Below are 22,994 nucleotides of genomic sequence, written 5' to 3' on the forward strand. Positions count from 1 at the left end.
AATCTGCGCATGCTCCCGCCTGTGTCGAATCTGCGAACGCGCGTCGCAAGTAAACGCGGCGTTGTTCCTGTGAGTTGTTTTGGTGAACCAAAGCTGCTAAATGTAAGATTGCTGGCCTTATTTGTGCACTACGTTTGTTTTGAAGTATTCGTCAACGTGCATTGGTAGAGTTATCTATTGAATCGGGCATTGCTGAAGTTAGAATAGCTAACTACTTAACTCGTTGTTTTGACTTGCCTCTAAGCTGCAAGGTGATCAACGTGCCAGCATCCTCCTGGTATCTTTGTACTACAATAATATGATACTCATGATTGTTTATAGGCAATACACAACATCTGAATAAATATATAAATGATCAAATGTATTATTTGGATGTAAAAGTATGTGTGCTGTGTAAGATTATAATATAACAACACAGCTATAGATGGAAATGTAGAAAGAAGAATGTCTATTTTCTAGTTCCCTATTGGATTCATTGAAATGTTTTCCTCCCTACAGCATGGCCATCTCTATAGCCATCTTAGACTGTGATCTCCTCCTACATGGTCGAGGCCACAAGACTCTTGACCGCTTTGATCTGGACTCGGTGTCCGACAACTTCCTCCTCACACAGTTTGGCTTCCCCAGAGAGTTTATCTTGTACCTGGTGGAATTACTCAGAGAGGTAGGTACGTCCCGATCGTCCGTTTAAAACAAGCCAATCCCTGCATGCTGTGTCTGTGTGGAAATCTGTGTTTCCTTTTTGGTATGTCCTGTGTGTGTCAGGGTCTGTGCAGGCGAACCCAGCGGTCCAGAGCGATCAGCCCTGAGGTCCAGGTGCTGGCTGCTTTGGGGTTCTACACGTCCGGCTCGTTCCAGACGTCTATGGGGGACACCATAGGGATCAGCCAGGCGTCAATGTCGAGATGTGTGTCCAATGTGACCAGAGCCCTGGTGGAGAAAGCTCCCCAGTTCATCACCTTCAACAGGTATACATATATGTCCTCAGACATTTAGATCATAGGCCTTCAACTGAGGGTCCGCGACCTCTAGGGGCCTGTTGAAGTACTGCAGGAGGGGCTGCAAAATCTTTTGGTTGATTAGACATTTTTTATATATATATATTTAAATTTTCCCCACAGATTTTAATTTCTTTAAATACACATTAACATGAATCCAACATATTTTAGTAAAGGTATGCGAGATACCTTAATAATGAATGCAAAATGATAATAATAATGTATATTTTTAAATAGCATTAATACAGAATACATATAATAGGTACGTTGTCCTACTTAATCTCTCCATTAGTTTGGGGTCCTTGGCATGAAAAAGGTTGAAGACCATTGTTTTAGATTATATTTTGAAATACCCTTTAAAGTGTTAGGACTAATGCAATGAAGTTTAGTGACACTTAACTGGACTATATAATGTCTCTCCCCACACTCATTAATTGAACTCCATTAGTGTTACAGAAGAAGACACTTTATAATTATTATTTTTTTCCTTCAAACAGAGATCACGCCATCAGAGAGCAGTCCTTCCAGGAGTTTCAGAGGGTGGCGGGATTCCCAGGGGTTCTGGGGGTGCTTGACTGTGTTCAGGTTAATTATGTTCCACCATATTAACACCTTTGATCTTTAGATTGTGTCGGTCTCCCCTGACTCCTCTTCTTTTCCCCTCCACGCCCAGGTTGCCATCAAAGCTCCAAACAGCGAAGACTCGTCGTATGTGAACAAGAAGGGCTTTCACTCCGTGGCCTGTCAGCTGGTCTGCGATGCCCGGGGACTGCTGCTCAGCGCAGAGACGCATTGGCCAGGTGGCCTCCAAGACGCCGTCGTCCTGGAGAAATCCGCTCTCTACGAAGAGCTGCAGAACGTCGAGGGGGGCTGGCTGCTGGGTGAGATGTGCATTTCGTACCAGTATTAGTTTGTGGCGTAAAGACCAGAGGGTTAAAAGGTGGTGCGTGTTTCCTATAGGTGACGGTCGCTACCCTTTGAGGAAGTGGCTGATGACCCCGGTGGACTGTCCGGAATCCTCTGCAGAGTTTCAATATAATCTAGCGCACGCGGCTACACGTGAGATAGTGGACCGGACGTTCCGAGCCATTCAGACCAGATTCAGATGTTTAGACGGCACCAAAGGATACCTGCAGGTATTTAACTCATCCCTCTTTTAGTATAACGTGAGCTTCGCTTTCATTGGTACTGGCAAAGACTTCACGATACGATTAGTATCACGATACTTGAGTCATGATACATTATGATATTGCAATATGTTGCAATACGCTACAAAGTAGAGTGACAGTGATCATTTATCGGACAAATTGGGTCAAAATATAATATTAATCCACATGATCCAGTTCCAATTTATTGCACTTATACAGAAAAAGTGGTGGTGGAGGTGCGGAAGTCAGGTGAAGTATCACCATATATTGCCGATATTATTATTATCGATATTTTTATATGCCCAAAACATGACTTTTTCTTTTCAGTATTTAACTTTCAAAATCGATACTGTATTGGAAGAAAAAGTATCGCGATATATTGCCATATCGATATTTTTTCCCCCACCCCTAGTGTGTTAAAGCCTCTGTTGTCGCCTCTCGTCTCCTGTGAAACAGTACTCTCCAGAGCGGAGTTCGTCCATCCTGCTAGCCTGCTGCGTTCTCCACAACGCCTCCCTTCAGTCTGGACTCGACGCCTGGACTCTGGAGAGGACGGAGCCCCTCGAGCAGCCCAAGACCCTCAAACAGAGACCAGAGGACCGGGACAGCCAGGCCGAGGAGCTCCGCAAACAGCTCATACTCAAACACTTCAGCTGAAGCCCACATTGACGTCGGAGGGACTAAATAGAGACTGGGACCGATGCAATTTTTCATTTAGGTGTCCAACAGGGGGTCCGCGGAGGTCTCACAAAATCTTTGGTTGATTAAACATTTTTATATATATTTTTTTTTAATTTTCCCCCACAAATTTAAACTTATTTAAATACACATTAACATGAATCCAATATATTTTACATGAGGGATGTCTTAATATTGAATGTAAAACATATATAGTAGGTAGGGGGTTCCTACTTAATCTCTCCATCAGTTTTGGGTCCTTGGCCTGAATTGAAGCAAGAAAGTCCACAGACACCGTGTTGCTGATGCAGTTTTTTAATATTTTGCTGGTTTCTACTCTACGGACTATACTAAGATAACATAGTTATATATGGAGGAACATGCAGGACGCTATACAAACACACCGAGGCAACAAGACATCCAAACACATTTCAAATAATCCAACTCACTGTGAAGCGCCCGATTGTTCATTCAGGACATTCAAATGTTTTCTAAATATTCAGTTTGGAACAATCGAGCACCTCAAGGCGTTTCACTACTATTATTCAAACTGTGTGCAGCTGCTGTGTCGTCAAGGCTTCTTTACAAGTGACACTTTTTTTTCTTTCAACCCCCCCTCAATCCCTCCCCTCCTCTCCATCCTCCCACTATTGTTTTTTTATACCCATCTGGATTCCACAGGTTAAAATCTTGGACAAAGTCACAATACAAAAAAAAAAAAAAAAACGAGGCCCTTATTTACAACAACTGCACATTAAGTTGTCATCATTTATGTACATCGGTGCATTAAGAGTTGTGAGTGAGAATGACAGGATGTGCAACGGGCTGCAGTCACATGATGTTTTCGTGTATTCTTGGAAAATAAAATTCTTTCTTGGAAATAAAATGGATACAGATGCGAGAAAGGAAAGCAAGAAAACCTGTGATAAATGTGAATTTTTTTTTTCTTTTTAAGAGATAAAAAAAAAAAAAAAAGATTTCAGGGTGCTTTACAAGTCTTCCCTGAAGAATTTGGATTAGTGATTTTATTCGTAACTAAACCATGATAATTCTATTATATGTTTTTGTGTGCATGCTTTATCTTCTCAGTGGTAATGAAATAAAGACTTTTAAAATGCCATAGCAATCAATCAAAGTACGTAGTAAACAAAACTAGTGGCATTTTACTTCCTGGAATGTAGTTAGTCCCCTGATTGGCTTCATCAATATATACACACTTTCTACAAACAGGAATAAATACACAAACGCACACTGCTGTCGCATGAGCACATTTTACCATCAGTGTTTTGTCTATTTGCGATCGATTACGCGGCTTTTGGGGGGTAAAAAAATCCAATTTTTTGTTTGATTTGATTGTACAAATAAATGAGGTTTTAAAATCACGAGGCTTCCATGCGACAGCAGTGAAACATAAACACTGTATTACAGTTAAAAGACGCACACTGATCATGTCGAAGCGTTGCGCGCGATGAAGCACCACCGCGTAAAACTCCGCCATCATCCTAAATGCACACAAAGCATACAAAACAATTCCCGTCTTTCTTCTTCCTTTCTTTTTTTTTTGCATAAAATAAATATGCTCTTTTTTCTGATGCTCTGAATATATTATAAGTTGTATTTTTTGTTTCTTTTAAAACATTATTTTAAAAAATGAGACAATAAGATAAACTGCCCTTAAAAACATTTATTTTTTTTGTTGCATAAATTAAATATGCTCTTTTTTTTGATGCTGCAAATATATTATATGTACAATTTTTAATTTCCATAAAAAATACTTTTATGTCACGTCCCCCCCCTCCCCAGCCTCTTTATGGTATGAAAATATGGTCTCCCCCAAAAAGCAAAAAAAAAAAAAAAAATGCTGCATTGATCCAGGCTAATTGAATTTACACAGACCAACATTTTGATCTGTAACGCAGATCTTCGTCCAGCTCCGTAGCAAATATGTGAGAATCCACCAAACTGAATCGAGTGGAAGGCACTTTGAAAATGTAAAGCACGTGTTCACTTTTACACCTGTGGACCTGGTCATGTACGTCAAGCTAATTTATTAAGTCAATTATTAGCTTCTAAAGTGTAACTTTTGGGGCCGTTTGCGCTGTTTTTTGATTTGTAGGAAAATAAGTCGCATAGACGCAGCCCTTAGTTAAGAGATGTTATGTGAAAGAGAAAGTTAAAAATGAATTTGCTGCGTGGAGAATCTAAAACAGACTGATGAGTTTATGGCGCCATACTGGCTGGAGGTTCTAAGGTTTAATTAAGGCTACAATGTTTTTAAATGTGTGAATTAAACACTAAATGTTCAGTTAGCTTAAACTGATTCGGGAGGAATTAGGCTGGTATCTTAAATTTTTTAGTGCATAAAAATGGAAACTCTAAACGAGAAGGTCCATTTAAAATCAAGAATATTCAAGTATAAGGAGAGAAGAACTCCATCCAGGATACCAGGATTCTGCCTAAAAGGTGGGGGGTCGGGGGGGCGGGGAATGATGATGGCGTTGTGGATTTTGGCAGGCAGGTTTTGTGGATATGAAGCAGTCTGGCGTGAGCAGTGTGTGGCTTTTTAGGGGTCAGAGGTGAGAAGTCATGCGAGGAGGGGTCAGGCTGTGTCAGAAGAACTCCGAGACTCCGTCAGGTTTCGTTTCTCTGAGGAGGGAGGAGGAAGGAGAGGCAGTGGGTTAATTGTTTGACACACAGTGCGCAGAGATCAACATGATACGTGGAGTTTTTTTTCTTTGTACCTCCGGTCTAAGTTGGGCCCAGATGTGTGGTTGCTGTGGGCGTCAGCGGTGTATCGGCCGGCCTGGATGCGAGAGTGGCCTTCTGACTCTAGCCTCTCACCTTCTGATGGCACTAAACTTTCCTCCAGCGGAGCCTCTTCGTTGTAGAAGAGCAGGCTGCGGGAGCGGACTGCAACACAAACACACCAGTTTGTTATTCTTGTGCTCATCAGTATGACATTTTTGTAAATAAATGCTACGTCTGTACTACAGTAACACTCTAACCTCTATGTGCCCTATAATACTATGGTTGCAGTCTATTGAACCTTTCCCTCACCACACATAGGATCCTTGTTGGCAGAAGGGAGTAGTACTTAACATGGTGGCAGGGGTTTTCCCAGGGGTGAGTGGTTAAAAGGAAGTGAATTTATAGGGAAGTGGAATGCAGCAAGGAATGAAAGTGCCTGTGTCCACTTTCCTGGTTGGCACGGAGACAAATAACTTTTGTCTGGGAAACTGCACTCTAACCTTTGCTAACGCTAACACCGTGTTCCAAGACCTAGGGCTGGGCGTATCGATCTTAATATCAATAGTATCGATACCAAGGCCAGTATCAGTACAGGACCGATACAAGCATGATGACAATGATACTTTTGTTACAGTTTCTCTTCTAAACATCCAGTAAATTACTCTTCACAGAGTGGGATCAGTGATACTAGCCCTGTATATACTTGGTATCGAATCGATACCAAAATTCCCAGCACCCCCCACCCCTGCCGAGACCTACCCCGACTGGTGGTGTAGAGGTCCGCTGACGGCGAAGGCGGGGAGGAAGGAGGGGAGGAGGAGGAGGAGGAGGAGGACAAAGTGGAAGTGTGGGCTAGCAACGATCGGGGGGAGAGGCAGGGTGAGAAGGAGCCCAACACCAGGACAAAACACAAGGCCATCATCTGCATAGAGAGAGGTACAAAACACTGCTCAGATCTCACTCCCAATCTGTTCTTTGTGATGTTCATCCAGTATGGCACTTGTTTGTGTTGTATTGTGTTTTGCAGCATTTTACCATGAGGCATGTTCCTGTCTGAGTCGAGGCCATTTTACAGGAACGGGGGAGGACTTTCCCTGAAATCAGCGACTGAAGCTTCTGGAGCTGTTGGAGGAGAGACCTAAAGAGAAGAAGACGACGACACAGAAAAGGGTTCATTAAGTACACCTGTTGAATTGCTTGTTAACACAAATAGCCAATCAGCCAATCACATGGCTGCAGTTCAATGCATTTAGTCATGTAGAGGTGATCAAGACAACTTGCTGAAGTTCAAACCGAGCATCAGAATGGACAAGAGTATTTCAGAAACTGCTGATCTACTGGGATTTTCACACACAACCATCTCTAGGGTTTACAGAGAATGGTCCGAAAAAGAGCTCTAGTGAGCGGCAGTTGTTGATGTAAGAGGTCAGAGGAGAATGGGCAGACTGGTTGGAGATGATAGAAAGGCAACAGTAACTCAAATAACGACTGGTTACAACCAAGGAATGCAGAATACCATCTCTGAACACACAACACGTCCAACCTTGAAGAAGATGGGCTACAGCAGCAGACTCGATTTCAGCTGCGACATTCGAATGGCAGGCTCAGAATTTGGTGTAAACAACATGAAAGCATGGATCCTGCCTTGTATCAACGGTTCAGGCTGGTGGTGGTGGTGTAATGGTGTGGGGGACATTTTCTTGGTATTGTCGCTGACCATGTCCATCCCTTTATGACCACAGTGGACCATCTTCTGACGGCTACTTCCAGTAGGATAATGCACCATGTCACAAAGCTCATATCATCTCTGGTTTCTTGAACATGACAATGAGTTCACTGTACTCCAATGGCCTCCACAGTCACCAGATCTCAATCCAATAGAGCACCTTTGGGATGTGGTGGAACAGGAGATACACATCATAGATGTGCAGCCGATAAAATCTGCAGCGACTGTGTGATGCTATCGTGTCAATATGGACCAAAACCTCTGAGGAATGTGGCCAGTGAGTGTATTTAGTAAAGTTCAAGCTGCTTCTGGCGAAGTTGAAGCATTAAAGCTGGGAATGGCAAAACGGGATTGTCACTGTGAGCATCGGAGAAAAAAAAAAGCAGAGCGGATTACAGAAAAAACAATGAACTTTAAGATCTCATTTGCGGGAGCAAGTCAGCCAAAGCAAGTAAAGAGCACAGCAGAGTATGCGAGCAGAACTACTAGATAAGTGAGTTGGATCTGGAGAGCAGGGTTCTGATGGTATGAGGAGTCGGCGGCTGTAAGGGAAAGCTGCCGCCACTAAGTGGAGACAGAGAACCAGCTTCTGCAAGAAACACCTTGAAGCAGCCATCAGCAGAAAGCCGCCCGAGCGCTCAATTAGTCCGAACGACGAGCCGAGCGAGCAGTTAGCCGTTTAACGCCTCTGTGACGCGAACCAAAGGCTGCAGCGAAGAACTCAGCGGCTTTAATAAACGCGAGTCTTTGATGTGAAACCGCAGTGATTTAGTGCTCAAGTTATTGCTGCTGAAAATAAGCGTATGAGTAGAAGAAGAAGATCATTGTAGATGTGTGCATGTAATAAACTAGTGGAGCTAGCCTGGTCTGGTGTGAATCAGAGTTGACATGCAGAGGGAAAAAAAATAACAGGAGAACAAAATAACCACTAATAACTGCATTTTGAAGCATTTTTAGAAACTTAAATTTAGCTTCCTTTTTTTTTTTTTTTTTTTTTAGACCTGCACATGCTCTTTGACTTTATGAGGGCGAACGCGCCGACTCATGTTCACCCACTCGGTGCCAACTCATTGTTCCTGCGTCGCGGTGTAACATATTCATCGGTGTATGTGGTGGGAAGGGAGGGGGCTGCTTCTCATGATGAAAGCTACTGTTAACTCGCCACTTTAATGACAGGCTGGGCCTTCACACACAGACAGAGACAGACCCCCCCCACCCACCCACCCACTCACCTAACCACCCACTCCGGGAAAAAAGCAGATTGGTTTCATATTGTTGTAATAACAGAGAAGACTTGCTGAGTCTTTGCTTATAGAGGAGATACATTTCAGTTTAGACCGCTGCTATAAGTCTTTCTGAAGGGTTGCCCTGGTTACAGATGTTTTTTTTTTTTAGGCTACATAGCAGCATCCTGGTTGCACTGATAATAATTCTCCATTAGCGACCAGAGAAAAATGAGACCCGGTTTCTCCAGCCCTGCTGCAACACAGACCACTCAGCTCTCAGCTTATCAGGCTGCATTCTTTACAAATGTGTTGTTGAAGATAATCCAAACATGAATAGTGGGGTCTGGGTTATGAGTAAATGGAGCCAACGGAGTGAGCCAGCCCAGAATGGAAGCACGAAGAAAAGACTTCAGTCAGCCAGTCAGTACGTTTACATCAGGGGTCTTTTTCAGGTCAGGGACCCCCCAAGCTGATGGAGAGATGGTATGTAGGGACCCCCTACCTACCATCTCCTACATGTGTTCTATATTAAACTAGTGCTATTTAGAAATATACATATTATTATCATGTTGCATTCAATATTAAGCTATTCAAATAATACACAGGTTTGGATGTTATTTTTTATTTCTAACGTGTGTAACAGTAGTAGGAGGAAAATTAATACATATATATGTATATGTATAAAAAAAGCCTAATCAACCAAAGATTTTGCGACTCCCTTGCATTACCTCCATGGGTCCCCTGTTGAAGACCTATGGTTTACATGCCCATGAAAAAAATGAATTATTGCCTTAATCCGACTTTAACTGGACAACTTAAGTGCTGTAAACACATTACGACAACTGATTTTTCTCCAGCATGTATACGCCTTAATTGGACTTTAACTAGACAACGCGTGCGTGCATGCTCCACAACTGCTGCGCTGGCGTGTGACCCCGGAACAAAAACATCCAAGAAAGCCATTGGCAGAAGAAGAAGAAGGTAAACAGAGCTGGTATAAGAACCACCTGGGGGATAGTGCATATCTTACCAAAAGTAGCGCACTTTACGTACGAGATTTAAAAAGCTGAACTATTATCCATCTGGTTGTTGTTTGAAATACCGGTCTGCCACATTAGACTCTTGTTTGTTACATGATATAATAGGTCAACTGGAAAAGGGGCCGTAATAACCCGCTGAAAAGACACATATCGCCACCTAGTGTGTTGGAGGAGGACATGTTCCCGTCAGTTATTCGATTTTCTCTGCTGCATGTAAACTGGGACAAATTCAGAAAGTCCAGTTTTGAGCATAGCTCCATTAAACTGTGCATGTAAGTGTTGTCTCACCTGTTGGCAGTCTCCAGGTTTTCTACTTTCCTCCACAGGTCGCTGTTTTCCGACGTGTAACTCTCCACCCTGATGCACAAAGACACAGAGTTTTGTCAACATCTGCATATTGAGTATTGTAATAGAGTTGAGACCACGGAGCGCTCCCAAAAAGCTGCGAATAATAAATAGGAATTTGTTTGTTTTGCAAATTTCGACACTAAAAGCAGAACTTTATTTGAGAATCAGATCTTTTTATCCTTCAGTTGATTCCGTGCTCTTTCAGCTCTTAATTGAGGACGTTAAAAGGCACAGAGAGAACTCTGGCTACGAAGTATGACTCAATAAACTTGTGCATGTTGGAAACACTTACGAAAAGTTGACTACTGATTGATATTGATTGTTCTGAGTCACTGAAATAACATCTGGGTCTTTTCACAAAACACTAAATGACAGCACGCCCGATACACAGCTACAAGGTCAGCGAGTTGAGCAACGATCGCTGTAAAAATCGGTCTAAATGAAACCGAACCATTCCTCCGGGTTGTCTTACTGACAAAATGATTTTTGGCGCATTTTAATATCTTGACGAACCGGAGCCAGAGCTTTTGAACCGGTTCTCCGTTTTGCGCGCAAAACCACACAAAGACGGACTCTCTCCCGTCTGCCTCTCGCACTCATCCCCTCCGCTCCGTCACCTCCCACTAATCCTATTGATCTCTATTATCGACATAACATGCCGCTAATCTCTCACTCTTTTCTGACTTAATCCTCCTGATCCCTTCCTATGTTTGGTTTGAAAATGGCTCATTCGCGTGCGTTTCCTTTCACCGACTCGTCCCCGCTGTTTTCTTTCTGAGGGCTCATCCAATAATCCCGCGGCTGTGTCCAAAAGAGAAATATAGACACAAAGAGGGTATAGAGAGACGGATTTTTACACCTTACTCTAAAGGGATTAACGGGATGCTTTCAAATCACCTTTCTGGGCGCTTATTATTTTACTTGTCGCGGCAAATTCGAGGTCAAAGCGAGCCCGTGTTTTCATCATTCTTTTATTGGCCCTGTCGAGAGAGAGCCAGTGAATCTGGCCCATGTGTTCAGCAGGTTATTGGAATCCAGCCGTAGCAAAGAATGGCTGGGGCGACAAAGGGAAGACGAGAGCGGGGGAGTCTCTGTTAACTTTAGCTGCGCTTGAATGGGTCGGAGCGAGCACAGATGAGGTGATTAAACACATTTTATGGCGATTAGATGTTCTCGGTCCTGATTCATCTGACCCCCAAAGGGAACAGAGCTTGGCTCCGGTAAACAAAAATAGCAAACAAATGAATGAAGAGAAAGTTTATTTGCGAGGGCTTACTTTTTCTCCAGACATTCCACGTACTCTTTCTTCTTCCTCCGACTCTCCTGAGCTGAGATCTGCGAACACAAACAGCCATTATTATTATTATTATTATTATTATTATTATTATTATTATTATTATCACCATTTATTTCAAGAGTGAGGCGCCAGAATGCGTTTCCTTAAGTGGAGCTAAAATTACAATTTGGGTAAATGTTGCTATTTCCGTCTCGGCGTCATTTTTTTTTAGAGGGAGCTGGTGTTGCTTTTGTGTAAATTAGACGTTGGGTTCAGTGGCGGGGGCAGAAAGAACAAAAAGGTGCGGCGTTTACCTTATTTTTAATCTTCCGACGGACTCTCTTCAGTGCCTTCTCTTCGCTCTTAGTGAGAGGAAGTTTGTTAGGTACCGGGTAACCCTCCGCCACCAGGGTCCTCTTCTCTTCTTCCGTCAGCATGAGCGGCCCCGAACCCTGCAGCTTCTGCACAAAGAATACAACTTCACACAATGCACCTACTGTCAGCCTAGCTTCGGTTTGTAACGGCGTCGGAGGAACTCTTAACCTTCACCGGTAATTTGCTTTTTGTTGCCGGTGAAAAAGAGGTTTCGGTTGCAAGAACAATACTGTAAAAACTGGAGCAGCAGTTTGGCCGAGTCGTTACAAAAATCTGAAATCCTGCTGACATTGAACTATTCTTGTTTAAACATTTGGTCACGAGGCATTAGAACAAATGTGATTCATTTGTTCAGACGAAAGCTGCTGAATCAGACAGATAATGGTCAGGGAGGGGATTTTCTGACTTTCTTCGAGTAGGGCCCATTTTCTCAGCTAATTATAGGGCAGATTTAACCCCCAAATGGGAGAAAAAACTCCCTCACTGTAAAGCAAGGGTCTACAACTTCAACTTTGTCTTATGCTGTTTGTAAATATACATTATTACTGTCATTTTTGCATTAAGCATTAAGCTATTCAAATAATATACAAGTTCTTATTTCAAAGCTGTGGAACAGTAGCGTGGACATGCATAATAAACATAATAAGTAAATATTAAATATATTATATATTGTTCCTCACTAAAATATGTTGGATTCGTGTTAAAGTGCATTTAAAGAAATTTAAATTTGTGGGAGAAAATTAAATGAAAAAGAAATATACATATGTATAAAAAATGTCTAATCAACCAAAGATTTTGTGACGGCCCCCTGCAGTACCTCTGCGGACCCTTAGGGGTCCCGGACCCCCTGTTGAAGACCTATGCTGTCTTGATCTGATTTGTAAAAGTATGTTTTTCATTCGCCCCTCAGAGCGAAGTGAGTTTTTAAAAAGTTTTTTAAACTCAACCCAGACAAACTCAACCCAGATTTCAAGCTAAGCGTGTAAATACGTTGCAGCTTTCTTAAACTCACGTGCGGCGCAGTGAGGAGAGGCGAGGAGGAGATGGCCGAGGAGGAGGAGGAGGAGGTGGAAGAGGAAGAGGCGCGGCCCCCCGGCCTCTGCTGCGGCTGAGGGGAGGACGGCGGCAGGGGGAGGTGGGGGGAGGACGGCGGGAGTGAGCCGTCGCTGTCGCCGTGGTTACTGCTGGGAGGGGTGGGCGGGAGCTGGAGGGCATCGTCTGAAAAGGGAGGAAATTGTTGAGTGTTTACAGCAGAACATATCCTTTCATTTGGAAGCTGAAGACTCTATTAACCTGCCTGCGCCTGGCAAGACAAGTTCAGGGGGCAAGAAACATAAAATCCTAATCATGAATACATATGGGTGTGCGTTTGTGTGTGGTGTGTTGTGTACCGCTGGGCAGGCTGAGGTACTGTCCGATCTCTCTGGGCTCATCCTTTATAGCTACCGGCTTCTCGTCGTCTTGCTCCTGTAAACGTAAAGATGGCGGTGAGCGCAACAGCAAACAACGTCGTTTATCGCGTTTCGTCGCCGTGGCGCTTACCGCGTGTCTCCACGGTGACCCTCTGTGCGGAGGGGCTGGACTTAATATGAGGGGGGGTCCTTCCATGGGTTGAGGGTCTAATCTTTGCCCCACGTCCGGCTCCTCCTGCTTGACCAGGATGGCCGACAGGTCCTGGCTGAAGCTCCACTCGAACTCTGGAGGAAAGAAACAACAAATGAATCAATAACTTCTCATTACGCCTGCGGTCGGAAAACTGGAGCGGCACCTGGTTATTGTTGCGCAACCGTAAAAAGGCTCAACGGGTGCACAGTTGAAGACCGAGTTGATGGAAATGAAACTTGACACAATATATTTACAAGAAGCAGAATGACCCTCCCGACTATCTGCGCAACCGCTGTAAAACCAGCCTCTTCGGGGAGGCTTTGCTGTAGGTCTTGTAACGTATAAATCACACTTTGGAAGAGCTTCCCCAAAATATTTGAGCACTTCCTGACGAGGCTGGTTATTACAGAGCGCTGGACAGCGTCGCTCTGGCAACTGCGGTGCATAATTTGCCTCCAGTGAGCGTGGATATACCCTGAAATAAAAGATGGGCTGAACCGGTAACTCGGCTTCATTATCCTCCCTGGGAAAAGAAACAGTTGCCGCCTTTAAAAAGTGCGGAAAACACGCGTGATCGGGTGACAGTTTCAAAGTGTGTGTATGTTATAAGTGAATCTAACAGGTAGTTTAGTTCAGTCTACCGTGGACTGCAGAGTATTTTCAGTCCCAACACACTTAAAGCTGACAATCAATGAGAGGCAAAGAGTTGACAGATTCATAAACGGACTCGGGGAGTGAACCTCATTCGACTTTAGACACCGTCTCGTCGAGTCCGTCCGTTAACCTTTTACAGCGGGATGAAGGCGGCCTAAAGGCGTCTGAGGTCGCTTTGAGCAGATTTATGATTTTGAGCCGCGTAAATCAAAGCGACTTGACAAGGCTGAGTCCGGCTGATAACAGCTTGTACGCCGAGGAGAGGGTGCTGTCCTGACTCGGCAACACGGCGGAGAAAAAAAACACAAAGGAGAAGAAAAAGTAACTGCCACTTTGATAACTTTACAGAATAGTAAAGTCCAGATTTGCAGTATTATAAACAGCTGCCTGGTGTTTTGATGTCTGCCTCCAAACCCATGGGTCCGTAACTCAAACCGGCCTCGCTGGGTCAGATTACAATCTCCTTCTCGTACCTGCTGAGTGTTACATAAGCCACGGTGACTCCAATCTTTCCATTAAGTGGCTTTACAGGGCCGTGAAGTTGGGTTACCTCACCATGGGAAAGAGCCCCTGCATAATGTCCACAGGCTTTGGTTAAATTTGAGACTTTTAATGAAACCCTGAGACACTGCAGAGCTGCATTATGGAAACCATATTACGAGTGTCACTCCATATGCTTTGAGTTACGTCCCTTTAAAGGTGAGCTGCTCCAGAGGGAAAAAGGCTTTCTACCTTTAGCTTTAAAAAATCCCTGCATCACTTTTAAAGCGTTAAAGAGTGAGTAAAAGGTAACGGCAGGTGTAGAAGGAGGAGTGGGTTTCACCGTGTCAGCTTTGAGATGTGAACGCCAGACCAGACGCTTTGATGTTTGTCGCAAACACACACAACCGAAAGGCTCTTGTAAGCGCCCCGAAAGAGAGCAGTTGCAATGTGTGTGTGTCTGTGTGTGTGTGTTGGGAGCGAACGTCACGTTAATCACCTCCTGGTTTCCTAGCAACGTTGTGCTGGTAAAACGCTCTGAAGTTTACGAGCTGTGTGTGTCTGCGTAGAAGCAGAGGGGGGCGGAGGTGTGGGGCTGGTAGCTCGTCTCGTTATACTGTCCATCACCGCGCCGGGGGACGGGGAACGGAGAGAATCCATCCTAAAAACGAATGTCTGCGGCTTCCTTCTGCACAATAGATGTGGTTCGTTGTTCTCGGCTACGCCGGTTCCAAATGGTTTAGAAATAGGTTCTTAACCCTAACCCTAACCCTACAGTCAAACCTAAGTGTCAATGTATGGGTCCCCAAAAAAAGTCACACAAAAATGGTACCTATGGACTTCAAATGGCCTGAAACAACATTGCGGAGGCATGATTTTGGCCTCAAAATTTTCTAAATTTGTCGCCCCATTCATTTCCTATAGAGATATTTGAAGTCCTGTAACTTCCTGTGTCTCTACGACCTTCCATTCCAAAGTTACAAAAGCTTTGGACATTAAAATCGTGACGTCTCCGGAATACTAAGTGCTAGAGACTCAGGGGTTGGACAGACGCAAAGGACATGGCCACTGGTTTCAAGGCTCTGCCATCTTCCATTCGCAAGATATCCGATGTGGACAAATAACCATTTGCCTATGTACTCGTAACCCTAACCCTAATGTTAACCCTAACCCCAAATATGACCGCTCATGTGCATTTACAGTCAACAGGGTAATTTTATATGAATCTAGTTGATGGATTGGGGCCAAAGTGATGCTGAGTGATGCAGTTAATACGCTGGCATTATTGATGACACATTAAAAGCAATTTCCTCATGGCCCATCACTATGTAGCGGATAGCTTCGTTCTGTAGTGGACGTTACAGGGTGTTGTTTCCCACGTAACCCCGTCGTAAGTTTCCCAGCCAAAATGTTTCCAAAGGAAACAAGCAGAACGGTAGAATATTCGTAGTGTATGGACAGAGCTAGCTTTCGCTTCGATCGTGCAATCAAACTAATAGGCGGTTTAGACTTCTGTGGCAATTTGACACTAAAATATTTCCGCAATTTTCTAGTTGATTGTTTTGGATCAATATAGATGGAACACATCAAGGAAAGACATATGACTCATCTTCGGTGAAATTTCGAACTAGGCGCGGAAGTTACGGAGTCTATGTCTCGCGGTTCTCTAAATGAGCCTTTACATGGTGTCTTGTCACCAGATAGTTACCTCCTTCTTGTACGTTCAATTCAGTGTTTTAATAGTGTTAGTAGTGTTTAGACACTGTGGTAACTACAGGGTTAAAAATAGGGTTAAGGCTTTGTGCAGAGAAACCACACAAGACACAGTATTCCAGCTCTGTCAACTAGACGCGATTTAAATGCAGTCACGTAAATGAATGCATTTGCTTCAGGGACATTAATTGTACACGGAAAATACAGCTGCCATTGAGAAAATAATATACATATTTTATATTTCCATACACTTATCCCTGACTACAGCACCCTCATTACAGCTCGTTACCGCTGACATGTCACTAATGCCGCGGACCGGCATGTCGAAGCTTTTACGAGAATCAATGAGCAATTACCAGTAGCGTAGCAGGTTCGTTTTTTTGGGGTGGATCCACCGTTTAACTGTTCTCTACATCCTCTCCATGAAAAACGGCCTCAGAAGCAGCCTCCCCTAATGAGGCCGGTCCCGCTGCTAGCCGGAGCCTCGTTAAGCCCCCTGAACTCGTTAAGCCGGGGCATGATTGGAAGCCTTCTACGGCCATTTTTAATGAAAACCAGAAGCTTTTAGCTGTTAGCAGACGCTAAACTGTCCTGGACATTCGTTTCAAGTATCCACCGAAAATTCTCAATGAAACAAAGCGCTGGTTTGGTGCTTGTGATTGGTCATACACAGCATCACCGGACTAGCAACATGAAAAAGTTGAAAATCAGAAGCCTGGTGTTGTTTGGTATTGACGGCCAATATATAGGCACCACCCCCAGTTCAAACATGTGCCATGACATTGGGCAGAAAGTGAATTAACTAATAAATGTAAAACCAGATCTTTTCTGTTCCCACTTTCATTGGATGCCGTTAATAAAATAAAAGTCTTCCTGTGTGGGTAAAAAGCTGTGAGCCCAGGTAACACATCAGGACATTAATGGCCAAACGCTGGCGGCGTTTGTCGCGCGGGGAGGGGGTTAACGGTGACTCCGTTTGATCTCGGCAGGACAGCAGGAGCATTAAAACAATAGACGTAGCAGCGCAACGGGAGCCCCAGTTAAAACGCACAGCTTCTCTTTGACTTGAGCGGCAGCAACTTAAGACCACAGACTGAGAGAGGGGAAAAAAAGTATCTAAAATACAGTATGGGAATGTGAGAGCTATAAAACACACAAAGCATCATATTGTACGAAGCCAAGGACTGTTGTCCCGTCAGCAGTATGAAAGTGATGCATCTCACCTTGCGTTTCAACTTTCCATCACTTAAAGATACTTCCAAATGTACACCCTCCTTCAAATTGGACGGGACCCTAAGCTTCTGTCAGGATTCTCCTCATGCAAAACATCCTAAAATCCACAAATTCCTTCATTCGGAACAAACCAGGGTTTCTGAAAGGTCAAGAATTCTACCATCCCTTGGAGTCCAATTAACCTGACCCGGCGTCACAAACAGCCGTCTCCTGAAGACGGTGCACACAAGTGCACATACTTGGCGCTCTCCGGGCCTGCTCCGAGCTCCACCGCAGATCAGAGTTCAATACCAGGAACTGAGATATTAGTATTTATGGGCACCTCTCGCCAGAATCTATCGTCGCTTCAAAAAAAAAATAAAAATAAAAAATGCATCTGGGATTCCAGGGAGCTTTAGTGTATATTTTTACTGTCAGTTTTCTCCAAACCACACACAGATACGTCCAATCCCTTTTACATAAATCTTCAGATTTGGTCCCGTCATTCGTTTTTCTCCAACGGAGCCGTGTCACGGTTAAAGGGAAACGCTGGAAAACACCTCAGGTCTGTTTACGACTAATAAATCTTTCCGCGCCGGTCTGCAAGTCGAGAAGACGCAGCGTCGGTTAAAGCGCGCGGATGCAGTTTTCCCTTTGTCTTATATTTCATCTAGGGCCGCAAAAGCACATAAATGTTCCATCTGCACACGGCGGAGAGAAAACTGAAAGTGAAAGTAAGTTTATAGTGGGGCTTTATGGGGCGTTTGCGTGCTGTAAAATGCATGCATGGAAACGTCCAATACCAATGTTTGTGTCATATGTAATCTAGAGAAAAAACACACCTATGTGCTTCATTTTATAAGGCAATAATATATATATATATATAAATATGTATAGTGATTTAAGTGTACTTGAAGTTTTTATAAGGCGTTTGCTTTGGCTTCAGCGCGCGTGCATTCAAACCAAACGACATATGGCATGTTAGGCTTGCACTGATTTATTCCGCCCGTCTGACATTGTTTTATTCTTCCTAGAGAAGAGAATATTATCCTTCACTGTGATCGTACCAAAAGTGACAGAGAGTACACAGTTTATGCGTTTTGTTATGCTAAATGTGGTATTTTGGAAAAGCGAGTAATGCGATATTCCAGTAAAGTGGATTTAATTGGATTAAAAGAGACACAGAAGCAGAGGCAAATAGAAAACAGGAGTCGGAGAGAAGGGAGAGAGGCTAAGATAACCTGACTAAAGAGAGAAAGAGTTTCCGTTGGCTCCGGCTGAAGCTGCAGACTTAAAACCATATGCTTGTCATAGTGTTGTGCGTGCCTGTGTGTGTGTCTGTGTGTGTGTGTGTGTGTGTTAGGGGGGCAGGGCTTAGCTGGAGGAGAACTGCTCAGACTGGGATCCCGCTGCTTAGACAGCAGGATCCCCGGGACAAACGGAGAGCGGACAGACAGACAGACAGACAGAAAGACAGTAGGAAAGACAGGTGGGGAGGGACGGGCGCGGACGGAGAGGACGACAGGTCGAGACGCCGAACTCTATCTTTATCTTTATCCCGAAGCTGAAAGTGCGTCTCTGATACTAAACGACAGGAAGTGAGACCGGGCCAATCAGAGTATATCATTTTTGTTATGGAGCAGACGGGGTCAGACTTCACGCCGAGTGTTAAATCAGACAGAAAAATGAGCCAACCTGATAACAAAGGAGACGAAGCAGACTAAACACTAGCAGCAGCAGCAGCAGCAGCAGAGTTTTGATTGGCTCTCTGCGTGCTCCAAAAAACAGCAATAAAGTTTGAAGAAATAAAAATAAAAAAAAATAAAAATAAGTGACCTACCAGACTCTTGGTCCATTTTGACTGACAGGGCAGGGCTCTGAGGGGCGGAGTCTTCGCTCAAAGAGTAGCTGTGCTCGGCTTGGATATCTGCAAAATTGAAAAAGACCTGGTTCAGGTCGAGAGCAACGGAGCTGCGCGCCGTCCGGTGCTCCCCCATTACGAGGCCGAAACATCATTCAGACGCACGTGGGCGTCTGATATGGAAATGTTCCTCCCGGCTTTGTTCAAACACGACGGGGCCATTAGTGCCGCGGCGCTCGTCTGAGGCCGCGAGCTGAGTCACGGCCGGGGGAAGAGCGGTAATGGCAGTAAGTGGCACGACACAGCAATCGGTCTGCAGCACATTAAGAAATGACCAATAAAAGTCACAAGTAGGCCTTGAGATTCATTAATTCGCCCATTGCAACTCTAATATGATGATGAATGCATCGTATGATGTTCGTCAGGTTGGAAATACCCATATTTGTTGTGAATATGTGTCGATTCAAGTCGGACTTGCGCCATGAAATATAGTCCACATAGTGCTGCTTTTTGCTGAGATAATAATAGCACACATCATTTTGCTGACCGAGTGACCATGGCAACGTCAGGGACACTGATTTGTCTCCCCGACAAGTATCGCAGCGGCATGATGACAGCCTCAACAAAGTGTGAGACAACAGCTCCGAGCAACCAGTGTGTTTCCCTTCTGGTTCGCAGGCTGAAGTCGTAAACGTCAGCATCGGAGTTTAGCCGGATCTCATATCGTGAAATTTGGCCTCTCTGGCGCGAAAGGAGCCAGCGCTGATGTCACCGAGAAGGCTCTCAAATCGAACCGAGTAATGAGATCGGGGGGCCTGTTGAGCGAAACGTTGGCTCAAGGAGTGCGCTCATGGTGATAACGGAGGAAACAAGAAGGGGTCATCTACAGAGGACTGCGAGGAAAAACTGAGGCTTGGGTCTAAAGCTACCCCGTTACACACTGTACTTTCTTTTCTTTTAAGACTGTGAGTAGCTGCAGGGAGCTCACCTGGGCTGCTGTCCATGTCGATGTGTAGAAGGGAAGGTCTGTCTGCCAGCAGGGGTCGCTCCAGTAGGTGGTCGTCAAAGAAGCTGTTGAATAGCTCGCTGCTGAAGTCGTCCATCTGGTCACCTGAGAAAGGCTGGAACATGAGAGTAAAAAAGAAAAAAGAAAAACATGGAAACAAATAGTTTAGCCAAAGAACTGTTGATCCTTTGGAGACAGAAGGAGGCCAGGGCTCTACGTTGGGGCCGTAACACGTCAAGCCAGTGGTCCAGTTGGTTTGCAGGTGTCGGGCCGAGGAGGAGTTGGTGGCTTTCCAGCTGAATCAGGCCTTCATTGCAGGTAGATCTTAGTTTTGTGTCTGGACATTTAACCTCCTGAGGCCCGAGCTTTTATTTGGTGTGCGTCTTTAATTTCTCTGAGGTATTTGGAATCAGAAGGACCTAAGATGTATAAAAACTAAACATCATCTTTGAACAGGAAGCAGTAGTTTTGGAAAAACAAACATGTCCTCATATGTGGACACCGGGATAATTTCGCTATTTATATCAGGGTTCTTCAAAGTTTTCAGGCCAAGGATCCCCAAGATTAAGTAGGGACACCCTACCTACTATAGGGGTTCTATGTTAAACTTGACCTCCGTTTATCTCTTTCTTGGGTTTGGGTCAATCTGTTGGATACATGTTAATGTTTTGCGACCCCAATGCAGTATCCCCACGGACCCCCTAGGGGTCATGGACCCCCTGTTGAAAACCTATGATTTATATTATAATAAAGTCAGCCAATGTGTGACAAAATCTAAAACTTTATTTTAATACCTGAGCATGGCTGAGCAGGAGCAGAACAATGAAGTCCTAACGTCCTCAAACGAGTACTTGCTAATTAGCGACGTTGTAGCTCGTTGATAAAATTTGTTAAATTTGCGTTAACTAGAAACTTTAATACGTTTCAACCATAAAATTCAATGATGTTGTCCAATTTTGTCCTGTGATCATCTGTAGAATGAATCACGTCTTCACCCCAACTACTGTATTGACCCTTTTCTACCACTAGATGGCAGACTAAAGCGTCCACCAATGAGGACAACGGGTTTAAATAACGGCTAAAACTCAATGTCCCCATATGAGGACGTGTGGTCTCAGGAGGTTAAATAGGCAGTGTCCACCAGTTACATGTGGTTTTATCACCCTGATGTGGACTCGACCAATCAAACATTTAACCTCTAGTTTCAGTTCTCCGACAGATTATCTCTCTGCGTCAGAAATAGAGGCGACCTAGACCGTCGTGATAGCATGGGGAGTCAGTCAATGGGAAACTGCATTGATAGATTAATCTTCAGTCTGGATGAATGAGTCACCGAGCTGAGAGATGGTGTTCTGGGACAGCACGGTGCTCTGATTCCACCGCTTTGCGCACACACACATCAGTATGTACACACACACACACACACAACATGAGTCACCCCGTTCGAGAAAACATTCAGAAAGTAGAACAAAAGCAGACGTACGCCGGTTGGAGCCCGCTCTCCTTGGAGGCTCCCCAGACAGTGACAGAAATAACGTGATCCAATTAGCGACAAATAGAAAAATTGATTTACATGTTTTGTCCCCGGGAAAATTAGCTTAAGCTCGTCTCCAAAAAACTGTGTATCGAAGCTGATCAACTCCAGAAGCACCAATAAAGACATGACTGGGAAAATAAACACAAGGGAGGGACTCCAGTTCTTTTTTTAATGTCAAATGGTGAACCAAGAAGTCAAACTCAATTCGCTCGCTACTCGTTAAGTAAAACCAGGAAGCGTTCGTAAAGAATCTGGGCTTAAACTACTTGCACAGAAAACTGTTATGCATGCTTTTATTTTGACAGGTAAATACTTCCTAAGCACTCGTGTATATGTAAATTCGTGGGTGTTGTGTATGCCTGTCAGTCAAAATTCAGGGCAAAAAAAATATATATTTTGGGGGTTATTTTGCCCTGAATTACGACTGGCAGGCAAGAATTTACATACCAGGCTTTTACTCAGGGAAATGTATACTTGGCTCTTATGATCCTAAATTCAAGGTGCGTATAAACAAGTCTGTAATTTATGCAGTATTCTTCAAATACCGCTCAGACAAGCCTTCGCGCATTCATTATCTGAAAGTATGTTTGTGCGTTGGAATATTTGCGTTCAAGAGGTCAAGTGAGAGTCTGCAGCAAACCTCTGGGACACATGCAGCTGCCTAATGAAAACATATGGAGCAAGCGCACACACACACACACACACACACACACACACACACACACACACAGACAAACACTGAGGGAATAAGTGCAGATGCTGGGCAAACTGACAGAGGGGAGGCACATGACGAGAAGCGGATGTTTTGAAGCATCGCGGACGCCCGAAAGTGTGAGCTGAGAGGGAACATTTGGGATTAACGCGCGGCTTCTCGCACATGACATTTTGATTTGTCGCAGCAGGACGAGCGCAGGTGTGACTAATAACATCAGAGATGTTATATTTAGAAGGTCCAGTGGGCCAGCGAGGCAGCTCGTACCTGCCAAGAAACAGTCAAACCGCACGACCGCAGCTTCTAATAATCAGCGCTTCTGTTCTATATATACATCCGACTACGGATGGTTAGGTCATGGGTGGCTGGAGTCAATCCCGGCTACGCGAGGGTGACATCCGCACGAATATGACATTTGAAAATGTGACATCGCTACATTTAGCCTCTAAAAACTGAGAATGTCTGACCGAAGCTTGGTACAGTTTTGTCAAGAAAAGGAATCTGAAGCATTTTAAAGCCAGCAAATGAACCGTGACAGCATTTATACTTTGCAGCAACCTCAAGGCTCTCTACAGAATAAAGCCCCTTTCACGAAACGTCCGCTCATTCACAAACGCGCCCACAGAACTGCCTTGTTCTCCTGCTGCCGTC

At 44.3% G+C, this 22,994-nt stretch overlaps 2 protein-coding genes across 4 annotated transcripts in view; one reads left to right on the forward strand and one right to left on the reverse strand.

Annotated features, from left to right (window-relative positions):
- The first annotated feature begins 24 nt into the window (after positions 1–24).
- On the forward strand, positions 25–3,743 carry harbi1 (harbinger transposase derived 1). 2 transcript variants are annotated; one of them, XM_047576575.1, is made up of 7 exons: positions 25–102; positions 499–664; positions 766–968; positions 1,496–1,583; positions 1,672–1,879; positions 1,959–2,134; positions 2,603–3,743. In XM_047576575.1, the coding sequence occupies exons 2-7, from the start codon at positions 500–502 to the stop codon at positions 2,801–2,803; spliced, it is 1,041 nt and encodes a 346-aa protein (XP_047432531.1). In that variant the 5' UTR covers positions 25–102; position 499; the 3' UTR covers positions 2,804–3,743. The 2 variants fall into 2 exon arrangements, with proteins under 2 accessions (XP_047432531.1, XP_047432532.1); XM_047576576.1 differs by having other exon boundaries at positions 48–69.
- The window catches only part of creb3l1 (cAMP responsive element binding protein 3-like 1), a 31,742-nt gene continuing 11,871 nt past the window's right edge, over positions 3,124–22,994 (reverse strand). Inside the window, exons 3-14 of one of the 2 annotated variants that reach the window (XM_047576574.1) lie at positions 20,077–20,209; positions 19,068–19,154; positions 13,106–13,260; positions 12,955–13,030; positions 12,576–12,781; positions 11,503–11,649; positions 11,189–11,247; positions 9,853–9,921; positions 6,608–6,710; positions 6,332–6,494; positions 5,566–5,734; positions 3,124–5,470 (exon numbers count right to left, since the gene is read on the reverse strand). In XM_047576574.1, coding sequence (XP_047432530.1) covers positions 5,434–5,470; positions 5,566–5,734; positions 6,332–6,494; positions 6,608–6,710; positions 9,853–9,921; positions 11,189–11,247; positions 11,503–11,649; positions 12,576–12,781; positions 12,955–13,030; positions 13,106–13,260; positions 19,068–19,154; positions 20,077–20,209 — 1,404 coding nt within the window. In that variant the 3' untranslated portion in view covers positions 3,124–5,433. Of the gene's footprint in view, positions 5,471–5,565; positions 5,735–6,331; positions 6,495–6,607; positions 6,711–9,852; positions 9,922–11,188; positions 11,248–11,502; positions 11,650–12,575; positions 12,782–12,954; positions 13,261–19,067; positions 19,155–20,076; positions 20,210–22,994 lie in introns of both variants that reach the window. The other variant, XM_047576573.1, reaches the window with a different exon arrangement.

Source organism: Mugil cephalus, chromosome 23 (genome assembly GCF_022458985.1).
Source record: "Mugil cephalus isolate CIBA_MC_2020 chromosome 23, CIBA_Mcephalus_1.1, whole genome shotgun sequence".
Classification (NCBI taxonomy): Eukaryota; Metazoa; Chordata; class Actinopteri; order Mugiliformes; family Mugilidae; genus Mugil; species Mugil cephalus.